This window comes from Pelmatolapia mariae, linkage group LG7 (genome assembly GCF_036321145.2).
Source record: "Pelmatolapia mariae isolate MD_Pm_ZW linkage group LG7, Pm_UMD_F_2, whole genome shotgun sequence".
NCBI lineage: Eukaryota > Metazoa > Chordata > Actinopteri > Cichliformes > Cichlidae > Pelmatolapia > Pelmatolapia mariae.
The window spans coordinates 37,553,543-37,571,501 of NC_086233.1; the positions used below are offsets into that span (position 1 = coordinate 37,553,543).

Consider the following 17,959-nt stretch of genomic DNA (forward strand, 5'->3'; position numbering starts at 1 on the left):
TATTTTTTTTTTTATTATTTTTTTTTTTAATTGTTTAGTTGTGGGTGTTTGCTGTGTTGTTTTCTGTGTTATTTGCTGAGATTTGGAAGTGGCTCCTGTCCTGGGATTACGGTAATGATCCTAATATCACCGAAAAAGCACCGAGTTGATGCTTTTGGGGACCGCTGGGATTCTTCGATTGCGCTAGTGGTACAAGCATTACAGTAGTTTGACTTAAAAATTTGACCTAAATAGGATAAATCATTAGAGGCTATGGGAAAGTTTAGTTTTTATATTTAGCAATGAGAAAACCAATTTTTCAAGACATATCTTAGCTCTTTGTGGGGTCAATTAAGCTGCTAATGTTCTCACCTCCAAACTTTATTGAAAGGACAACCAAGTCTGAAAGAAATTTGAGTTAACATGATTTCAATGATTGAATGAAATGGACCAGAAACAAAGTCCAAATCAGTGGAAACCATCAGAGGCTGTGACTTTTGGCCTTGAATTCCACTTTTCTCACACAGACATCGACTTTTTTTATTAATATGTTAAGACAGGTCTACAGAATGGCTCCTGAAGAGATGTTTCCACCTGTCATCTGTGTTTTTGAAAGAAGCTGGTGGTTGGTTTGAAATCAAGGATGATCCTGAGGGGAATGTCCAATTATCTTACACTCTTGGGGTTCAGCATCCCTCTTAAATGCAGAAGAAGAGCTCTGAAAGTTTGTTTGTGCTCCTTTTTATTTTTTGACAGAGTTTAGTTTGTCTCTTTGAGCTCTACACAGTGTGAAGCTGCAATCAGCCAGACCAAGGCTGATGGACTTGTCTGTCTGTGTCTTCATCTCTGTTTGTTCTGTCATCACCAGAGCTGCTCTGCTCCGACAGGGAGGTCATGTCAAATCTTTCAACCATGTGCACCTGAAACTGAAACACTTTGTCCTTATCCTCTTTGTCTGCGTCAATAACCTGCCATCAGGGGCCACTGCCTCTTTTCAGAGCAGGTTGTCACATAGATGTGACTGTTGCTGTGATGATGGCAATGAAACGCAGACTAGATGGGTATAGAGAGGTTGGACAGAGACGAATACACATGAAGAGAAGATACAGATGAGCATGTGTTACATTTTAGTTGCGCACCTGAGATGGATGGTGTTTTAGCAAACAATCGAAAATAATCTAGCAAACATAATCTTTCTTTTTTTCTTTCTTTCTTTTTAATTGGTGCTTTCTTGTTGAAACCTATTACCTGTATTGACTGGAATGAAGTGAGCTGGGCCAAAAGAGTAGTTGGAAAGGTCAAATTAAGCATGGCGGTAACATATTATAGTGCATGTAATTTTAAGTACAGCTTAATTTCATGGTAACTCCCAGACATTTCTTTTCCCCTTATGTTACATCACAAGTACGCTGTACTTCTCAAGGCGTGAGCCTTATGGAGTAACTTACGGTAAGCTTTCTAATTTCCATATATTTTACAGGGAAGGGCGCAAATTGTACTGTAAGTAATTTCAAGTTCAGTTTAATTAAATACTAAGTAAAGACTGCTTAATTAATTTTGTGCATAATGGACGCTTCACTATGAAACTCTCTTGTTATGTTAAATATAAAAATGATAGCGTAATAAGAGCTTTTCTTCCTTTCTTATTACAAATTATACATTCATACATACAAACTTTGCAAGCTCATCTGATCCTATAATAATGGAGGCAAAATTTGTTATTTTCATTAACCATTAATTAAAAACAATAACATGAAACTATTCCATAACTCTGAAAAAAATGGCTTTAAGGATACAGTACTGTACAAAACAGTACTTACACTCAGAAACACCATGGAATTCAGAAGTTTCTGTTTTCCTCTCAATTTGGAAAATGTCTTTTCCTTTGAACAAGTGTCAAAAAAACATGAGACTGACTGCATATTTCATACAGTCATCCCAAATAATAGGGTAGCACACCAAAGCCTTCTCCTTTTTGAGTGATGTCCACCTGTACAGACAATCAGACAATTGAAGATCATTGTTTTCAGCAGTCTTGAATACACTTTTTCCCTTTAGCATTAAAATCATAAATGAACTATTTGTCCTATGACAGCTGGCAGAAGATCCACCCTCCCTGTGACCTTTGCACTTGAATTACTTGACTAAGGAGCTTGGAAAGAAAAGCGTCTGGATTTCTTTAAGTTGCTTGAAAATGTTAACCTCTCATCCGAGAAGCTTCTTCAGTTCTGAACTGAATTGAATTCACAATTGCCTTAATTTTTCGTAGCATAGGCTCAACAAGGTGCTGGAAACATTCCTCTCAGATGTTTTTCACCATACTGACATGATAGCATTACAAAGTTTCTGCAGACTTGTCATCTGCACATCCATCATGAAAATATCCCATTTCACCACATCCCAAGCGAACCAGTTTGAGATGATTAAAGATTTGAGATTTGGCACCACCTTCTCCTGTTAGCAACTTCCACTCCAACAAGATATTTTCATACACAAAGCTGCTGCTCGAAGGATTTTTTTAGACAATTCTCTGTAAATCCTAGGATGTGGTTGTGTGGGAAAATTCCTGTATATCTGTACAAGGACTGAGTTTTTGTTATATGATTGGCTGATTAGAAGCCAATTAGATTGTAGTGCTGAACAGTCATACCTAATGAAGTGCCAGTGTAGTTTCTTGAAGTCTCAGCTTATCTACGGATTGTGTTGTGCTGTTGCTCCACATGCCCCCACAGACCTCGCAGGCAATGGAAGGAGTCGTAACACAACTCAACATTTCAATAATCCCTGCAACAGTACTTAATAGTTTTCTTTCTGAAATATTGTATTAAAGTGAATCTCTATGAATTTCAAACTTTTGTCAGACAAACCCATGAATTTAATAATGTTACAATTTACAAACTTAGAGTGAATTTTTACTCTCTGCTAGGCTGTCTAACTGTGTTATTAGATAATAGCTTAGATTTTAACTCAGCTGTGTGTTATTAGGCTACTGTAGGAGGAAACATCACATTTTGTAGCTGAATAATTTAGTTAAATGGCTGTGTATGTGATAGCTTTGCTATAGAGCTGTAACCTGTCTAGGCTCTCTAATTAGTAGTCATATTGTCGTTAATGCTTTTTTCCCAAACCCACCTTAAACCAGTCTTTCACTCCTACTACACTCCTTACCACTGTCTCGCTGTCCTTGTGTACTGCACCAACCTTTCACTAGATCCACCAAGACTTAGTGCAACTCCTTCTGACCTTCTCTATACTTCTCCATTAACATTCTCCAAACAAACATCACATCTCTAGTGCTTTTTCTCAGGATGTAGCCATGCTGCAGCTCAAACCTCACACTTTCACATTCTCAACACACTCTTCACATGTTAGTACATTTACATCTTTGTCTTTTATCACACTAACCTGTTCCACATCCTTTTCAGTTCAATTTGTCTTTCCAGTCAATTGCTGGAACTGCATGTAGGCAATTCTTCTTTACACTAAAATTACTTACTCAGTTATTAAGATTACTAACGCTATAGGAAAAACAACCATAACTTCTCCATCTCTTGCCAGTAAAGAGAAGCCAACAACAGATTTTTTTTTTAATTTAAAAAAGGATATTTAAAGATTGCATGCTGTCATAAACACTTGAACAACTTTGATGCATACAGTGTGACTATTTATCCTGAATGATCAGGTCCCATCACATCTTAAAGATCTCATTGTCAAAGTAGATTAAATGAAAGGTTGTTTTTTTTTAATCGATTATGAATTCTGTTGCTGGAGTCTGAATTTGGTCCTTTTTGTTCCATGATTTCTAACATTTTAAAATATTTTTCATACTTAAATGTTTCAGATCATCAGTATTGAATAACAGACAAACATAATCTGCGGATTTAAAAAATGTAAATAAATAATGATTTAATGTTTTAAAGGAATTTATTAAAGTGGACCTTAAACACTACATGTATTATTTTATTTCCATCATGAAATAAATCTAAAACAACTGTTGTAGATTTAAGACTGTCTGCGACTTGGTTTAAGCTATACGTGTTTACATTTTTAGAACTTTAGAAAGTGTTGAGCACCATCTCGTGCCTGTAGAGAACATAACATCACTGGGTTGGTTGATTGTTGCTAAGAGTAGTTTGTTAGTTAACTAGTGACAGAATTGATCATTTAGTGTAAACAAGGAAACTAAACCCGAAAAGCAGTCTAAGGGGTTGCTTTTGTACTGCCCCCTGCTGCAGCGTGTTTTATTTTTAAAAAGTCAAGGATACACTGCCCACTTTCATTCTGTCTCTTTAGCAGTAAGTGGTTTGTATGTTGTGTGTTAGTGTTGGGATTTCATTGTGCTTTGGTAAAAAAAAGATATATTTTGTGATGTGATGCTGTTATTTTATGAATTGGTTGGATGTGCTGGCACAAGATGGCCCTCAACTGTTATGAATGCTTCAACTTAAACACTTATTTCTTAAATCCAGCTTCACAGACAGTGTTTGCGTTTATGTTCTTTTAGAGTAGGGTTCCATGCTGTAATTAGCCAGTAGAGATTTAAAATATTCTAGTGTTTTGTGCAGATCTAATATTTGGCAGTAGACTATTCCAGAGTCTGGGACCTGCTACAGAGAGATGTAGCAGGTCCTTTCACAGCGAGATTTAGGTTTCGACCTTGGAATAAATAACATTAGTTTGCATTGTTTGCATGCATTGATAGAAGCTCAGATAGGTAAGACGAGCCCCTTCTTACCTACCTGTTTAAAAACAAAACGTAAAATGTTAATTTGGGTCCTGTAAGGAATAGGAAGCCAGTGTAAAGAGGCCAACACTGGGTTACAGTGGGGCAAAAAAGTATTTAGTCAGCCACCGATTGTGCAAGTGCCCCCACCTAAAATGATGACAGAGGCCAGTAATTTGCACCAGAGGTACACGTCAACTGTGAGAGACAGAATGTGAAAAAAAAATCCATGAATACACATGGTAGGATTTGTAAAGAATTTATTCGTAAATCAGGGTGGCAAATAAGTATTTGGTCAATAACAAAAATACAACTCAGTACTTTGTAACATAACCTTTGTTGGTAATAACAGAGGCCAAACGTTTACTATAGGTCTTTACCAGGTTTGCACACACAGTAGCTGGTATTTTGGCCCATTCCTCCATGCAGATCTTCTCCAGAGCAGTGATGTTTTGGGGCTGTCGCCGAGCAACACGGACTTTCAACTCCCGCCACAGATTTTCTATGGGGTTGAGGTCTGGAGACTGGCTAGGCCACTCCAGGACTTTCAAATGCTTCTTACGGAGCCACTCCTTTGTTGCCCGGGCGGTGTGTTTTGGATCATTGTCATGTTGGAAGACCCAGCCGCGTTTCATCTTCAAAGTTCTCACTGATGGAAGGAGGTTTTGGCTCAAAATCTCACGATACATGGCCCCATTCATTCTGTCCTTAACACGGATCAGTCGTCCTGTCCCCTTGGCAGAAAAACAGCCCCATAGCATGATGTTTCCACCCCCATGCTTCACAGTAGGTATGGTGTTCTTGGGATGCAACTCAGTATTCTTCGTCCTCCAAACACGACGAGTTGAGTTTATACCAAAAAGTTCTACTTTGGTTTCATCTGACCACATGACATTCTCCCAATCCTCTGCTGTATCATCCATGTGCTCTCTGGCAAACTTCAGACGGGCCTGGACATGCACTGGCTTCAGCAGCGGAACACGTCTGGCACTGCGGGATCTGATTCCCTGCCGTTTTAGTGTGTTACTCATGGTGACCTTTGTTACTTTGGTCCCAGCTCTCTGCAGGTCATTCACCAGGTCCCCCCGTGTGGTTCTGGGATCTTTGCTCACCGTTCTCATGATCATTTTGACCCCACGGGATGAGATCTTGCGTGGAGCCCCAGATTGTGGGAGATTATCAGTGGTCTTGTATGTCTTCCATTTTCTGATGATTGCTCCCACAGTTGATTTTTTCACACCAAGCTGCTTGCCTATTGTAGATTCACTCTTCCCAGCCTGGTGCAGGTCTACAATACTTTTCCTGGTGTCCTTCGAGAGCTCTTTTGGTTCTGGCCATGGCGGAGTTTGGAGTCTGACTGTTTGAGGCTGTGGACAGGTGTCTTTTATACAGATGATGAGTTCGAACAGGTGCCATTCATACAGGTAACGAGTGGGGGACAGAAAAGCGTCTTACAGAAGACGTTACAGGTCTGTGGGAGCCAGGGATTGTCCATGTTTGAGGTGACCAAATACTTATTTGCCACCCTGATTTACGAATAAATTCTTTACAAATCCTACCATGTGTATTCATGGATTTTTTTTCACATTCTGTCTCTCACAGTTGACGTGTACCTCTGGTGCAAATTACTGGCCTCTGTCATCATTTTAGGTGGGGGCACTTGCACAATCGGTGGCTGACTAAATACTTTTTTTCCCCACTGTATATGCTCCCTCCATTTTGTACTAGTCAACAGACAAGCAGTTGCATTTTTGGACCAACTGAAGACGATAAATAGAGGACTGGTCGAAACCAAAGTATGCTGTAGACTCGCCCACTGATATATTCACATTTATAAGGCTATTCTTGGTTTGCTTGCATGTAATTTACAGACTTCATCAAAAAAGGTATTGTGTTAGATCCCAAGAGTTCTGTCTCAGAGATTTGTACTGAATTTGGAAAAAGACCATTGAAATTTGCAGCTCCTTCCTCTTGTAATCAGCTGCAGAATAAACGAAAATGTATCGAACTTAATAAATCTAAGGCAATTTTAAATGTCTTGAATGCAGTTAATTCAGGCTGCTAATGTTTTGCCTGAATATTATTATTTGTTTCAATTAGTTTTAAGAAGGTATTCATTCTTTATTGACACTGAAGTATAAAAATGTTGGTTGCTTCTTTGTTTTGTTTGTTTTTTTTACTTTTTGCCTGTACTTAACTGGTGTATGGATTTGTGTGTCTATGTTTTATTCATTTATGAAACTTATGACTGTACAATGGCTGTGCATGTTTGGTTTAGGTTGCATGTAGGTACTAATACTAGTCATAGTTTGGTGTCCCCAACAGAAACCAGTCCTAAGAATAATCAATTGAATCTGTGCCTTTGACTGACCATTTTTTTGTGCAATTGTGTGTCATGTTCAGCAAAACCAGAAAATTATGCTCATGTAATCACACTAATGAGAAACTTCCAGAGCAGAAAAACCTGTAGATAGCCGAGAAAAAATGCATGAAGATCGATCCATATTTTCTGCTCATTCTCACACGCACACACGCACACGCACACACGCGCACACACACAACCTGAACATAATAGCTGAAAGTTGGACTTGACAGAAATCAACATCACTCCTCCGGCCGTCTGTCTCCCAATCAATATTACCCCTCCTTTTCCCTCCTCTTATTATCAGTACTAATCTATATCTCTTTGTCTTGCTTTCTTTAGAGTCCTATCTCCTTCACTCCCTGTCTTTTCTCTAAATTACATTGAGGACAGTACACTGTTATGGAGGTAACAAATTTAAAATGACCTACATCGGAATTAGAGAGAAAGCAGGCCATCACACCCGAAGGGCAGTCACTGACAGAAAAGTGGAAGAATGAAAAGAAAAGATGGAAAAAGAAAGCAGAGGAGCGTTGATTGGAAGTTGATTGTGGAGATTTCACTTCTCCTGTTTTTTTGTTTTTCTCTTTTCTCTTTTGGACAAAGGCAACAAGAAAATGAGGAGGGGATGAAAAGCACAAATGCCTGAGAGTCCTCATGGGCTTCTCTGCATCCACACAAAAAACAAAATGACAGCGATAATAAAAGTGATCACTAAAGCTTGTCTTGGGCATGAGCCACAGGCGTGGAAACAGCGCCAGTATTCTCAGTGAGCTGTGGTCTTTTGTGGGGCCATGTGTCACGGTCAGAAGCTTCCCATCCTGAAATGTACTCCCACAATAAAGGCAGAGTGGAGAGTGTTAGGCTTTTCATTTGGCAGGGCCATTATCAGAAAGGCCTGAAAGGACTGGAAATGACCCAGGTTTGCTCAGGCTGGGACACCCTGCGCCTCTTCGGCTTCTTTTATTTTTTTTCATTTTTTGTTGATTCTTTCATCACTGACCCCAAAGCCTCATTATCGCCTGCAGCTTCAGGCAGTGCACATCCAAAGTGAACTGTCAGGGCTGCTGCATAAAAATGACTTCATTACTAGCTATTCCAGAATGTACTAATATGAAAATCTTGTAATGTTTTTTTTTCTCTGTTATCATTAATAAAACTCAGAACACACCCAAGTTAATGAAATAATCAGTTTAAATAATATGTATTTTTTGCATTTTCTAAATTAATTTTTTAGTTTTATACCTGGACTTTGTCCCACATTTGTTGCAGTTTGTTTTGACACAGTCACATACACACCTGCCACCCCAAAATACTCATAAGAAGAAATAAAAACTGAAATTTGCTTGATTTTTCCCATATTGTGCATCTTTACGTTCTGCAGTCTTGAATGCAGTCACTTTTTTTTGCCGTACACACATTAGGACTTTAGCATGTCTGATACCAAGACCAAAATTGTGACATAAACATGAATTGATCCATGGTATTGTATCAAACTTTTCATATTTCTAGTAAAAATATTTTTGGTTTTTTTTTTTTTTTTCCTATTAATGACCCCTTTAAAACCCCTTTTTCTAATATTTTCTTCTGTTTAACATGTTTCTCATGTATAACTGTGTTTGGAAACTGCAGTATTCTTTTAACCTTAGTAATTCCACAAAGTGCTTCTCATTGTCTGTCTTGTTCATCCATTTTGTGGCAACAGCACTGCCAATGATGGGATAAAAGGATGAATCAGTGATTTGTCTTGTGCATACTGTAGGACCTGTAATCAAACTAATAACACTGTAATTTGTAGCAATCCCCTTTACCACCTGAGCTGTAGCTTTTTAAATATTTACATATTATTATAAAAGTGACTGACACATTTTTATTTATAGTGGATTGCTCTCATTGGCATGTTCTTATTGCCATGGTTTAAGTATTTTCCAGCACTTACCGATGGTCATTAACACGGGTAAATGACTGAAATTATATGACTGTGGATACAAGTGGTTGAATTGAGCAGCAACTGTGCTCAGACTTGGAGAAGGGATGAGGAACTCAGACATGTGGTGGGAAGCTTTTAAGTCAAGACATGAGGTGGTTCGGCTCTTCCTGGGCGCCTCTACTTCAACGTTTTTAGGATGGGCTCATTTCTAAACTCTGGGAAGAAACCCTCAGAATGGTCTGGAGAGATTTTAGTATATCCTGCCTGAAAACACCTTGGGACTGGGACTCTGCAGATGCCAAATCTCCCAGTCTTTCTGTCTCCTGTAAACTCAAATATACAGATGTAATGTTACCAAACCTTGACCCAGTGATTTTGCAAACTCCATTTTCTCAATCATATGACTTGACCCAGTGATGACACAAGATTGTGCAATCATGCTCAATCATGTTCAAACTCATTGCTATTGATGTTACTTCACAGTTTCTGGCCTACTGGCTTATATACAATTTAAGATCAAAGATTTGACTGAACACATACACTATTGTCAGAAGTCAAAGTCTCTTGTCATTGCCTCCTCAAAGTTTCTTAAGTCAGTCTCATTGTCCCATCAGCTGTTGAGTCACGCAACTCACATTTTGTCATCAGTAAAACACGGCACATTGCACAATGTTTGAATGTAGACATGAAGCCTGATCTGCTGTTTTAATAACTGATTTATTGCTATCTTCCTGTCTGTGTTTTTTTTCTACCCTACTTTCAAGTGTTTAATGATCACCTCATGTTTCCTGAGTCAGTTGTTAAATGGCTCTTTGTGGGCAGTGTTGGGACATCTACTTTAATTATTCTAACTAATCTTTAGAGAAATATCCCATAGATTTATATTCAGGATTGTAACATCTCTCATATCTTTATCACTAATTGTTTCAATTGTTGTTGAGTTTCAGACCAAAGAGCACGTTTCCCTAACCTCATCCAGACTCCGCTGCTGTGAAAAAAAAACACTATAGTGTCATAGTATGGATTTTACAGTTAGTACAATTTTTTTTTAAACTCTTGGCAGGGTTGTGCACATCTAAGTGTCTTTCCTTCATCCACCTCTGTGTTTTCTTTTCAGGTCTTGATCCATCTCAGCGTCAGGGAGTGGAAAAGTTGATCTCAGCGTCTCCGTGTCAGTTCGACCACGCTGCCCTGTTCACCATTTTACAGAAACACACACTCCAGCATCGAATGAACGACTCCTTCTCCTGCCTGGTATGTGAACAAGAACCTTTTCATCATTCGTCTTCATTGACTATCCACAATACTGCTCATTCATCACACAAACATTCTTCTATCATCTATACCAAAATACGTAAGCTGCTTAAAATCCTCATGAAACAGAACAGTTAAAGAACAACTTGCAGTATACAAAATTTTTCTGCATCTAGTAACATTTTTTTGTCTGTTTTTATAGCTAGGATACAGTTAGATATTTAATATAGTTATAATTCATAGCTTTATTTCTGTACATGTAGCGCTTAAATAATCAAATCAGTCTATTCATTAACCGACCAAAGATTATTCAACGACTACTTTTAATGTTGTTTAATGCTTTAACCGGTTAATCCCTGGATTTTTTTACTCACAACATGATCCCCAAATTCACTCACCTCGCCAATTGTGAGGCCAAAATGAATAACACACTATTTGAACAAGAGATAAAAAGATAAACTTAATATAATTTTTCTTCTCCTTAACAAAAGATAAAATAAGAATTAAAAGCTTTATAACAATGAATCGGTACGCACTGATGTCACTGAACTTCATTTTAGCACTAGACAAGCCATTCAGCTAATTTGTCATGCTCGGTGACCTTCAGATAATGGTGACGGGTTGCATTTTAACAACAGATGCAGCCTGGCCCCAGTCCAGGGACCTCCTAGGTGGAAATAGTCATCTTTTCAAACGTGAATAATTTGTGATGCCTTCAGTTGTGCTTAAATGTCTGCTGGTTTTGGATTAGTGCTCCAATAAAAAAAGAATTTTTAAACTCGTAAATATAATTTTAATTAAGGTTCTGCTGTTTTCTAACCAAATTATTGTTGAAGCACTGCATATTTAAAAAAATGAATGAAAACAAAAATAACTAAAACTTTTCAGAACAGTTTGAAGAATAGAAGAGATATAGAAGCTCAGTGCGTGTGTGTGTGTTCAGCCTGGGGCGCTCTCTCACACTGATTAAGGGGATAAGCACTCTAATCAATACTTTCCAAATAGGAACATGACCCTCATGGACAACTGCTGTTCTGAGTCAATGGAGGAGGAGGAGGAAGCAGTGAAGTGAAGCCTAAATAAGCGAGTCCGTATGTGTATGTTTTTTTGTTTTTGTTTTTTTGTTTTTTATAGTGTGTGCAGTTGTGGTTGGGAAGCATTGGTCCAAGTCCCCAAAGTATTGTTCATTAACAAAATATACCAATGGCAGTTTTCATTAAAGAAAAAAAGGAATCAATCTTTTAATATCTTTTTTTTAGTAAAAGTAATTCAAGTGATTTTCTTTTTCTTTTATTTTTAAAGGTTATTTATAACATTTTAAGTTCAAAATTACATCAAATCACCCAAGATAAAAAGGACACAGGACAGAGAAAAGAAAAAAATAACAACAACAACAACAAAACACTGGTTACTCAGTCCATAGTAAAAGTACAAGAGAAATAATGGAGTCCGAACAAAATGGTCTTCTGTGTGAAGTTAGACAGGGCAACAGAAAGTTCAGAGTCTAAAAGATGTGGGGAACAAGTCCAAGAAGGAGTTAGGGTCCGGCAGAGGTGTAGTTTCACATAAACATAAAGTGCAGGTGAATGGGTTAAACATTGTTGATTCTCTGTTAATATGATTGAGAAAAGAGTTCCAGATTTTAAAAAAATTAAAGTGAGTGTTAGCAAGACCATAACGAACCTCTTCAATATGCAGAAATGCAATCATCTCACATAGCCAAACCCTAAGGCCTAGCACTGCAAGTATACCATCTGGCTTTAATTTTAAGTCATAAATCCAGCTATATATATTAAATATCTCTTCCCAGAAACACCTAAGTGTAGGGCAAGACCAGAAAGGGTGGCCAAGGTTTCCTTCCATTGCTTTGCATTTATGACACAATGAGGAAATAAATGGAAAAATACTGCCAAGCTTCATTTTAGAGAAATGCAAACGATGAAGGACTTTAAACTGTATAAGTTGTAATTTGACATTAATAGAGCAGACTTTAATCTTCTTCAACCCATTGGCCAATAAATTCTTTAATATCTCTACTTCCATGTCCTTAACCCAAGCATCCCTGATGAGGCATGTAGGTGCTGTAAGTTTAAAAAGTGCAGTAAACTGGCTGACTAGGTGTTTGTAGGAGTTTTAATCAAATAATCATGAAAGTCATTATGAGCAGGAGGCTGATCAAGATGGGAGAAAGAGTGTTTAACCAAACATTCAAGTGATTTTCAAACAAGGGAACGATCACCGGGAACCAAATTGCCTGTGCAGTATTTTTTTGTTGAGGAAAATAAGCTCTCAGTTATTGGAGCTTAATATTTTATTCACATAAATATGTGAATGTGCTTGCAGAATATGATAGCCTGTGCAAAGAGTCATGATAACTTCATATTATTTATGACAACTTCCTTCTATCCTTTAAAATTCACAGAATTATCATTGAATGAAGATACCTTAAACTTTAAAACTGGTCAAGTCTAGCCATCTTGTCTCTCCAGGAGTGACATTAACATCCCTCAATGTCTTCAGCTCATACACATTTCAAAATATGAAAACGCATTTACACTTGAAATTAGGCCAGAAATGAGTAATACTGATGAAAAGTGCAGTTGAGTAATACTTCCTATAGGAAGTATTACTCAAACTATAGTTTAAACTATAGTTTCAGACCTCAAAAGACTGCATCACAATTTCTTGTAAAATTACACTGTAAAATTGCTTTTAAATAGCCTTTTAAAACCTGCTCCCATATCTACTCTTGCAAAATATACATATAAATATTTAAGATAGGTAATGCAAAATTCAACTTAGGCCAGTTTGTCTTGTCCTTTGAGTAAATGACTGGCGTTGGGACGTGATGGTGGTCCAGGGTGTTGTCATTGCGGGCCCTGGATCCTATTTTTTCGTCCTGCAGTGAGGTCTGTGGAATAGGGGTTGTTAGCATGGTTCTCTCCTTCTGAGGGTACTCCTTTACCTCCCGGTCATATGTATCCCAACCCTCCCCGCTACTCCCTTAAACAACACACCACTCACACACATAGGGTCTCAGGGGGCACTTGTGCTGCATGGGCCACAGTGGTTTGGGCCATTTATATGAATTTGCTTGATGTGCTGTGCGATGACCTGCCCCTGGTTTTTAATTACATTGTAGTCATTACAGCTCATGACACATCACTATAAACAATGAGCCTTTGGGAGCAGGTGCATTACCTAGAAGATGGTGGGTGGGGCCACTGAAGTGGTCCCACTCACCCTTTCACTTCTGTCTGCCTCTTAATTTTATCTGCATGTTGGACATCAAGGGCTTAGGGTGGAGTTGTGGATGAGCACTGTTGACCAACAGTCAGGTGCTCATGTCACATCTATTCCATCAATTTTAATAGCACTCTAGTTTACACAAAGTTATACCCAAACAATTCTGCAAAGATGAATGAGTCAAAATTCCTCCACAGAGATGTAAGAGATTCATTGCTAGTTATCACAAGTCCTTCATTACAGTTGTTGCTGCTAAGTGTGGCCGAACCAGTTATTAGCTGTAGGAAGCAATCACTTTTTCACGCAGAGCCATATAAGTTTGGATTTTTTTCCTCCTTAATCATAAACACCTTAATTTAGAAACTGCATTTTTGTGTTTTGTGTTAGCGTTATCTAATATTTACATTTTTGCTGATCTGAAACATTTAAGTGTGACAAACATACAAAAAAATAGGAAATCAGGAAGGGGGCAAACACTTTTTCACACTACCGTACACCAACATACGCACCAATATATCACTTCCAACTTGACGAGTGGGAAGGGGAGTGGGCGGGTGTTCCTACACTGTTGTTTCCTGCACCCTGCCAGGGCAGTGGTTGCCTGGTGGCTCGAGGGCCAGGCTGGCTGCGTCCCAGGGTCGCTGTTCGTTTAGTGGCGCAGTTCTCTGGCACCTGGGGATCGCTGTTGGCTTATGACGGGATGGCTGGGCTGTTGCAGAGTAGACTGCCTGTTGCCGCTGGTTCTCTGGAGCTGTTGTCTTTTGGTCGTGAGGGCTCCATCTGGAGCCTCCCTCCTCCTTCTGCTGGGATGGGCACACAGTTGTCATCCTGGGAGGGATTTATTGCAGCTTCTCTCTCTCTCATTTAAATCATGTATTTTTTTCACTGTGGATTCTGAAAACCTCATCCAGTGCATTGTTGGAATTAGGATTCCATATTTTAAGTAAAGCTTTGAAAAGAGCTCTGGTTTAGGAAGACCAAGCCACCAAAAAGTAGTACAAAAAGTCACACAAACACACAAATATGTATTTTATCATGGGTATTGTGCTTGCTTTAGGATGACCCACATTTATTTATGATATAATGCGAAATCTTTATAATAAAACAAAAACAAAAATTGATGTCGTCATGAGGTGATGGATCTGACCATCAGCTGTGCTTTTCCATAACCACCCACCCCCACACCACCCCTTTATTGGGTTATATATAAAGGGGCCCGTAAGAGTGTGCACTGAACAACATTTGAAGAGCAGTAATTTACCTTCAATTTTAAAAAAATGTTTATCATTAGACATTAAAAACTCTTTGCATCACATCACCATACTTTTAGAGGATGAAGGCGCAGGTGTCCTCACCTCCCTTTGAACCTGTCTGAGCATCCTGCTGCTAAATTAACTTTGTGTTATGCTTCTATCATTATAGATCCTAATGTAATTACTTAGGTCTATGCATGCACACTGTCCAGACTCTCACTCCTTTAATTCTGAAGCTTTCAAATTATTCAGTTATATTTGTACTAATTAGAGGAATCTGCATAAGAAAAACTAACAGGCTCCAGATTGTGTTGTATGGAGAGATAGACTGCCAGCCCTCCTGGGAAAAAATCCAAGTAGGAAAATGTTGGGAGGGATTTACCATGTCTATTTTCCATCTAGAGCTCTCTAGTGGATACATTTATAATGGTGACACTTTTTTTTAAATTACCTATAACACTAATTAACTTTTCAGCTGACATATATACTGTCATGGATGTTAGTAATTAGCAAATATTAGCAGATAATACTGCTTAGAGTGAAATACTGTAGCACAAAGCTGTTGTTTATTCAAGTGTAGATCAGCATAAGAACCAAACCAAGGATTACTGTTGCTAATTATTGTATAAATAAATCTTTTTGATTTGTTTTTAGTATATTGTCGGTTGGAAGATATTACTGTATTCTATTCAGTAACTGGGGTTAGTGAATGTTTCAGAACCACCAAACTGATGTTTCCATACTTAAGCATAGAAAAAAAAAAGAACATTACATGCTTTCTATGTAACATTCACAGACATTCATGAGCAACTTCGAATTAGTATCTTGCCCAAGGATATTTGGCATGCGGACTGGAGCAGCCAGGGATCAAACCACCAACCTTGCATTGAGTAAATCACCTGCTCTGTCGTTGGGGCTACAGCCACCCTAAATATGTCAACAATATTTAAAATATTAGTTGAGCAAAAAATATGAGTATAATTGCACTACCTGACAGTATTAATGTAATCTTTTATATTGAATTACATTTATTACTTCTAAGCTGGACTACTGTAATTCATTATTATAAGGATATCCTAATAACTCCCTAAAAAGCCTTCGGTTGATCCAAAGCACGAGTACTAACAGGGACTAGAAAGAGAGAGCATATTTCTCCTGTACTAGTTTCCCTTCATTGGCTTCCTGTTAAATCCAGAATTGAATTTAAAATCCTGCTCTTTACATACAAAGTCTTAAATAATCAGGCCCCATCTTATCTTATTGACCTTGTAGTACCATATCACCCTATTAGAGTACTTCGCTCTCACACTGCAGGCTTACTTGTTGTTCCTAGAGTATTTAAAAGTAGAATGGGAGGGAGAGCCTTCAGTTTTCAGGCCCCTCTTCTGTGGAACCAGCTTCCAGTTTGGTTTTGGGAAACTGACACTAGCTCTACTTTTAATATTAGGCCTAAAACTTTCCGTTTTAATAAGGCATATAGTTAGGGCTGGACCAGGTGACCCTGAATCCTCCCTTTGTTATGCTGTGTTAGGTCTAGGCTGCTTGGGGATTCCCATGATGCATTCGGTGTTTCTTCTTCAGCCACCTTTTTCACTCACTATGTGTTTATATACCTCTCTGCATTTAATTATTTTTATTAATAATCTCTGGCTCTCTTCCACAGTATGTCTTTGTCCTGTCTTCCTCCACTCACCCCCAGCCAGTCATGGCAGATTGTTGCCCCCTCCCTAAATCCATTTCTGCCAGAGGTTTCTTCCTATTAAAAGGGAGTTTTTACTTCCCACTGTCACCAAAGCACTTGCTTACAGGGGGTCATATGATTGTTGAGAGTTTTTCTTTGTATCATTGTAGGGTCTTTACCTTACAATATAAAACAATTTGAGGCAACTGCTGCTGTGATTTGGTGCAACATAAAAAAACTGAACTGAATTGAATTGATAGCTCAGAGCGCTTTACAATGTTATAGAAAGAACCTGATAACTCCTTTTGAGCAAACACTTTGTAACAGTGCAGAATAAAAATTCCTTTTGGTGAAGTTGGTACCTATTAACTGTGTGAAATTTTCACTTGTTTAGCGCTGTGCTCCAATAAACTTTCAATTATTCCTGACCCTTTAAAAATAAAAGTTGACAATGTTTATACCCAGTCATACACTCAGATGTAGTTCAGACTGAACATTTAACCATCTCTTTCGAGCAAGTTTGATGGTAGTAGTTACTGTATGTACATTCTTGGTGAGATTAGCTAAACTGGAAGATTTCCTTGAACTGACTTCTCTAGTCTCCGAATGATGGAAATTACTGTCTGTGGAGCGATACTAATGAACTTGTTACTTACTGTGAATGAAGGCTAAATTTGGGATGTACTAGTGGTTCTCAAACTTTTTACAATGAATACCACCTCATAAAATATGTGGCTCTTGAAGTACCAACATTAAAGTACAGTAGTATATGCCTATTTAGCACCATATACAGCTTACTTGAGACAATTTTATTTCTTTTATGAATGCTATTTATTTTAACTGTCATAAACAGGATGTGACAGTGAAAATGATAATAAAAACTGTAATGCATTAAAACATTTAGAACAGGTAGATTATCCAGTCTTTAAGTGAGGACGTATGAACCCTGCTTCCGGGTCAAAGCTACTCTGCGTTTATCAAGGCTGTTGTGTTTTTAACATGTTTTAATGCTTTGTATCTTGTTCTATTTAATCTCAGTAAGCCCCTAAAAATGAGGCAGTGATTACTGTCGGACTCTCTTCGTTTTTATTACCACTATTCATTTTAAAGTTCAGTTTTTAAAACCTTACAATGTAACTAAAGCCCATCCCATGCAGCAGTATATTAATGAATAACCTTGTATTGTGGATGGATTATCTCAGTTGTTCTCCTGACTGAAGCTTGATTCATTTACATCATCCCAACATGCGATTGCATTTGTCCTTAACCATCGGGAACCCTCGCGTTAACTTTTATCGAGTGGCAAAGTTAGCGTTCATCCTCCAGCTTCACTGTGCTAATGTGTTTATATTATATATTTATATTTATATTATATATTATATACTAACCAAAGCTGTGTAGCTAGCCACCACGTAGCACATCATTATATACCAGCTAGTCCAACTTCAGTGACCCTACAACATCACTTTAGTTTCCTGTCTTCATTTATGTCGGAAGTGATAGCAGAGCTGTACATTTTAACTTTTGAGAA

The 17,959-nt window shown here is 38.1% G+C and overlaps 1 protein-coding gene across 5 annotated transcripts in view; it reads left to right on the forward strand.

Annotated features, from left to right (window-relative positions):
• The window catches only part of cadps2 (Ca++-dependent secretion activator 2), a 142,545-nt gene that overhangs the window by 39,955 nt on the left and 84,631 nt on the right, over nt 1-17,959 (forward strand). For 4 of the 5 annotated variants that reach the window (XM_063480896.1, XM_063480897.1, XM_063480899.1 and 1 more), the window contains exon 12: nt 10,112-10,248. In XM_063480896.1, the coding sequence (XP_063336966.1) occupies nt 10,112-10,248 (137 nt within the window). The remainder of the gene's footprint in view (nt 1-10,111; nt 10,249-17,959) is intronic. The other variant, XM_063480900.1, reaches the window with a different exon arrangement.